The 4,912-nt window shown below is 33.4% G+C and overlaps 1 protein-coding gene across 1 annotated transcript; it reads right to left on the reverse strand.

The window, feature by feature from the left end:
• Positions 1-947: 947 nt before the first annotated feature.
• LOC114375966 (zinc finger BED domain-containing protein DAYSLEEPER-like) lies at positions 948-2,256 on the reverse strand. Its single transcript, XM_028333844.1, has 3 exons — positions 1,459-2,256; positions 1,287-1,355; positions 948-1,213 (listed from the first exon to the last, which is right to left on the reverse strand). The coding sequence occupies exons 1-3, from the start codon at positions 2,060-2,062 to the stop codon at positions 1,137-1,139; spliced, it is 750 nt and encodes a 249-aa protein (XP_028189645.1). The 5' UTR covers positions 2,063-2,256; the 3' UTR covers positions 948-1,136.
• Positions 2,257-4,912: the final 2,656 nt, after the last annotated feature.

Consider the following 4,912-nt stretch of genomic DNA (forward strand, 5'->3'; position numbering starts at 1 on the left):
AAGTTAAATAAAATTTTGAGTAAAGGATTTTTTTCTCATAAATATTCTCAAATTATTGGTTCTTTGTTGCATTTGACAAACTTCTTTAGGCCTGACATTGCATATACAGTTGGTAGATTAGGAAGGTCAGAACATAATATTGCGGATCTGCTTACAAAAGGGTTAATGCGCCAACAAATACTTGAGCCGTCGAGGGGAATAAGACTAAAACTCATTATTTAGTTACAACAATGGACACCTGTCTCCGTGTGATTGGTGATCTCATGAATGGAGTTCAACGGGTAACAAAGAAATTGTTTGTTGACTAAAATACATCAAAATAATTTTTACGAAATTGTTCCGTTTCTCATTTCTATGACGAGGTGTATTATAAATTGTGACAATATTAAGGTTGAGGTATTTACATATGTGTATTTTTTTCTGGTATAAAAATACCTCTTAGTGAATCCAATGACAATTATTGTAGCGGTGGAGGGTCACAAACCACTCTTTGAGGATTCACCTAGTGAGTGTGGTGGTGGGGCTGCCATTGTGAGATATGGGCTAATATCTAAGTGATACTCACGAAACAAGATATATGCACAAGGTCGTGTAACACACAACCATTGATTAAAACCTAAATGAACATCAATATTGTAGGGATTGAGTACTAAAGTCTAGACATGGCAACGGGGCGGGGGCGGGTTTTAACATACCCGCCCCCGCCCCCGCTTCACTGTACCCAGCCCCGCCCCCGCCCCCAAACCCGTCGGGGATAAAAATTGTACACCCAGACCTGCCCCCAACGGGGACGGGTTTCCCAGCCCCGCCCCAACCCCACCCGCGAAAATTGTAGTAAAAAAAATTATTTTTTTCACAGTAACAAAAAGAACTAATAACAAAAGCTTCTAAAAAACCTGTTTAGTGAGAAGATAATTAAAACAAAAGCTTCTAACAAGCTTAGAACATCTTCAAATTTTGTCTAAATATTATTACAACTCATAACCAATCCATATTCAAAACGACAAAAGCTTCCAAAGAGCTCATAACATTTTAAGTTCGTTCTCAATATCATTCTAGCTCGGAACCAATACATATTCAAAACAACAAAGTATTTCAAATCATCAAAACAGAAAAAAGTTCCAAATGAACCAAGTTTAATAAAAATCATCATCTTCAAGGCGGGAGATTGCAACAGAAGTAACGTCAGTTATCAATGGTTCTGTCGGTTCACCTATATTGAAAAATAAAAGTTAGAATATAAATATTTAACTTGACAAATTTAATTCAATCTTTAAAAAGAATACCTTCATCATCAGACTCCATTTCAGTGAGTAAAATAGCATTTTCATTTCCCACATTAGAATTAAAATTACCTATCAATATAACACAATATAAACAATGACAATCTTTAAAATATACAAAATTATTAACTAATTCAAATACATTCATATTTAAATGAATAAATTAAAAATTTACCCGAGTTCTCAGCACTCCATAACCAACTTCTAGCACACATCAAAGCCTCTAAAGTGGTCCAATGAAGTCGGCTTCGATGAGGGCTTACAATATAACCGCTGGTACTGAATGCAGATTCAGAAGCTACAGTAGAAACAGGAATCGCCAACACATCTCTTGCAATTGCTTGAAGTGTTGGATACTTGACACCATTCAACTTCCACCACAATAAAATATCAAAATTTGGACTTCTTGGTAAAACTTCCTCATCCAAATAAACATCCAACTCTGTTCTAACATATGAAGTTCTAGCTCTTTTTTTCTTAATCACAAACAAATCAAATTTTTTCAAACCATCACTGCCAACATTACCAACATTAGCTTCCAATATTTGAGAATCACCACTAGAATCATTGTTCATTCTCAATTGATAATCATAAAGCAAGTCATAACACAATTGTCGGATTGACTTAACTTGATGATCAACATCATTTCCATAGAAGATTGCATAATAATATTCAAGCAAATCAGTTTTGTACCTAGGATCCAAAACAGCAGCGACACCCATTATTTCATGAATCACACTCCAATACTTATCAAACTTTACCAACATGTTCTCGGCCATTTTTTTTATCAATTCATCAGAGGATTCAATCCACTCAAGTATTGCTTCTTTGATCTCACAAATCTTAGGAAAGTATTCATTGGCAGTTGGATACTTAGTGCCAGAAAACACTTCAGTGATAGAGTTGAACAATTTCAATTTTTCACAAATATCTTTTGCAAATTTCCATTGTGAACTTGTTGGCAAACAAGTGTACCCATTTCTCTGAAGTGCTAATCGATTAAATACATCTTCATACAAAATGGCAACTTCAAGCATCTTGTAAGTGGAATTCCATCTAGTCGGACAATCTAAAGCCAATTTCTTGGTGCAAGAGATTTTCAACTGATTCGCTGTCGACTCAAAATATTCCTTCCTTTTAGGTGTTGCAGTCCAAAATGCAACACTATCCCGGATCCTCTCTACCCCATCTTTCACAACTTCTAAGCCATCTTTTACAATCAAATTTAGTATATGTGCGCAACAACGCATATGAAGTAAGGCCCCATCCCTTAATAGTGAATCTGGTTTCAGCCTAGCCTTAATTTTTTCAACCATTGCATCATTTGTGCTACAATTGTCCAAAGTGATAGTAGACAATTTTTTATCAATGTTCCAATCCATCAAACATTCAACCAACACATCACTAAGTCTTTCACTTGTATGAGGTGCAGGAACATAAATAAACCTAACATAATAAGATTCACTATAATATTAATGAAACTTAAATAAGAAAGTTAATAAACCATTTACATTAATGCATGCAACAGAGTACTAATGAAACTTAAATTTTCAAGAACATACATACATTCACATAAGTAAACTATTTTTTGAAGAAAATATAATTACCTCAAAATCTGACTATGCAAAGTCCAATTTCCATCAATGTAATGAGCAGTCACAGCCATATACCCTCTTTTTTGATTGCTCGAAGTCCACATGTCAGAAGTAATGGCCACTCTTCCTTCAAGCCTTTCTATCAACTTCAACAATGATGATCTCTCACATTCGTACACTTTGAGTATCTCCTTTTTTATAGTATTTCTACAAGGGACTTGAAATAATGGTTGGAGAGAAGCTGAGTATCTTCTAAAACCAATATGATCCACAATCGAAAGTGGATATTCATGCAAAATAATTGCATGTGCAAGCTCTTTCCTAACATTTTCAACATTATAACTCCAAGTACCCAACTCTTGTTTACCTTGCAAAGTTTTAGCAGTAAGAAATGTCTGTCCTTTATCCGTTTTACCTTCCAAAATCTTCTTGTGAGGACAAATCAATAAATGTCCTTTTAAGTGTGATGTCCCGTCATTTGATGATCCACCAAGATCTTTCTTGCAATAATTACATCTAGCCTTAACTTTTCCATCAACAATGATCTTTTCAAAATGATCCCAAACTTCACTTCTACGCCTTTTTGGACGGTTTTGTGTTGCTGCACTATCAACCTCCATAGTATCGGTTGTTGTGGGAGTAGGAGCAACAATTGACGGGTTAGCACTTTCATTTGGAGTTGGTTGATGTGAACTTTCTTGTCCATTTGGAGTTGGTTGATGTGAACTTTCTTGTCCATTTAGAGTTGGATGATGTGTACTTCCTTGAGAAATGAGTGGACATTGTGGTTGAGAGGTACCTTCATTTGCCATCTAAAACCAATAATTCATAAAAAATCTATTAGAGTCACATTTCAATAATTCCTAATGAAGCAAGAAATGATAGGAATATTACAGCAATATCAACATTGAGCAAGTAAAAAAAGGAAAAAGGGACAGTTGAAATATGCTTAAACAATAATGTAGACCTTGGTAATACTCACCTTTAAATTGTTGGCTCAAGTTTAAATACTAATCACTAGTCTCTATGCTTATAATACTATCCCCTGTAATGGATGACCAAAAAGATAAAACAATAAGGGTTGAGAATGGAAATGGAACATATAAATAAAGTGATAAAACACAAACACAAGCAATCAAATTAATCATATTCCGATGTTAGACAAATTCATCATATTTGTTTGAGTATGCTTACTTTCAATTTCATAATACTATGAATTATATCAATAATGCAAAGTTTATTTGTTAAATAATAAGATCTGAAGCATTTGAAAGTGTTAAGACCTATAATAGTAAGCTTCTTCGAAAAAAAAGATCTTTAATAGTAACATAATAGTAAGAGTCCAGTTATATTATAAGGCTTTTCATGGTAATTCTTAACTTACTAACATAAATTATGAAATTCTATACAAGCTACTGTTAGAGCCATCAAACAGGTCACAAATTAAACATTGATTGCATTGAAGGAAGAACCCAACTCTTCAAACTAATTGCACATAATAAGTTTTTTATTTGGCTAAACTGTACACACTAAGACAGGACAGGCAGCAGCAAAAGATAGTAAATAACTTAGATTCAAAATGTCAATCTCATCACTTTGCACAATGATGCTAAGATAAGTAGTTATCTTAGATACTTAATCAAACAACTTCAGAAAATTACAATTGAAAATCTCAGCACTAGTAAAAAGAACATGACACTCCGTCACAAGATTACATACAACCATGTCTTGTTAACACAGGAAAAGGGACTCTAATTAATGTTAGCTGAAATAAAAGTTGAAAAAAAAAGTTCTAAACAAATGCACAACATAGGAGTTTGTCTACTTTTCATGTTTTCTGTGTTTGTTTTCTCAAAAACAAAAAAAAATGTTTCCTGTGTTTGTTTTCACTTTTAATAAGCATAAGAGAATGTAGATCAATATTTTCTCCATTTTTTGAAAAAAGATCTAGCATTTTTAGAAATTTAATAAATATCAAAACATTGTTTTCATTATTTCTGAAAATGTATTTATAGACTTCCTTTCATCTTTTAT

This window comes from Glycine soja, chromosome 11 (genome assembly GCF_004193775.1).
Source record: "Glycine soja cultivar W05 chromosome 11, ASM419377v2, whole genome shotgun sequence".
Lineage (NCBI taxonomy): Eukaryota > Viridiplantae > Streptophyta > Magnoliopsida > Fabales > Fabaceae > Glycine > Glycine soja.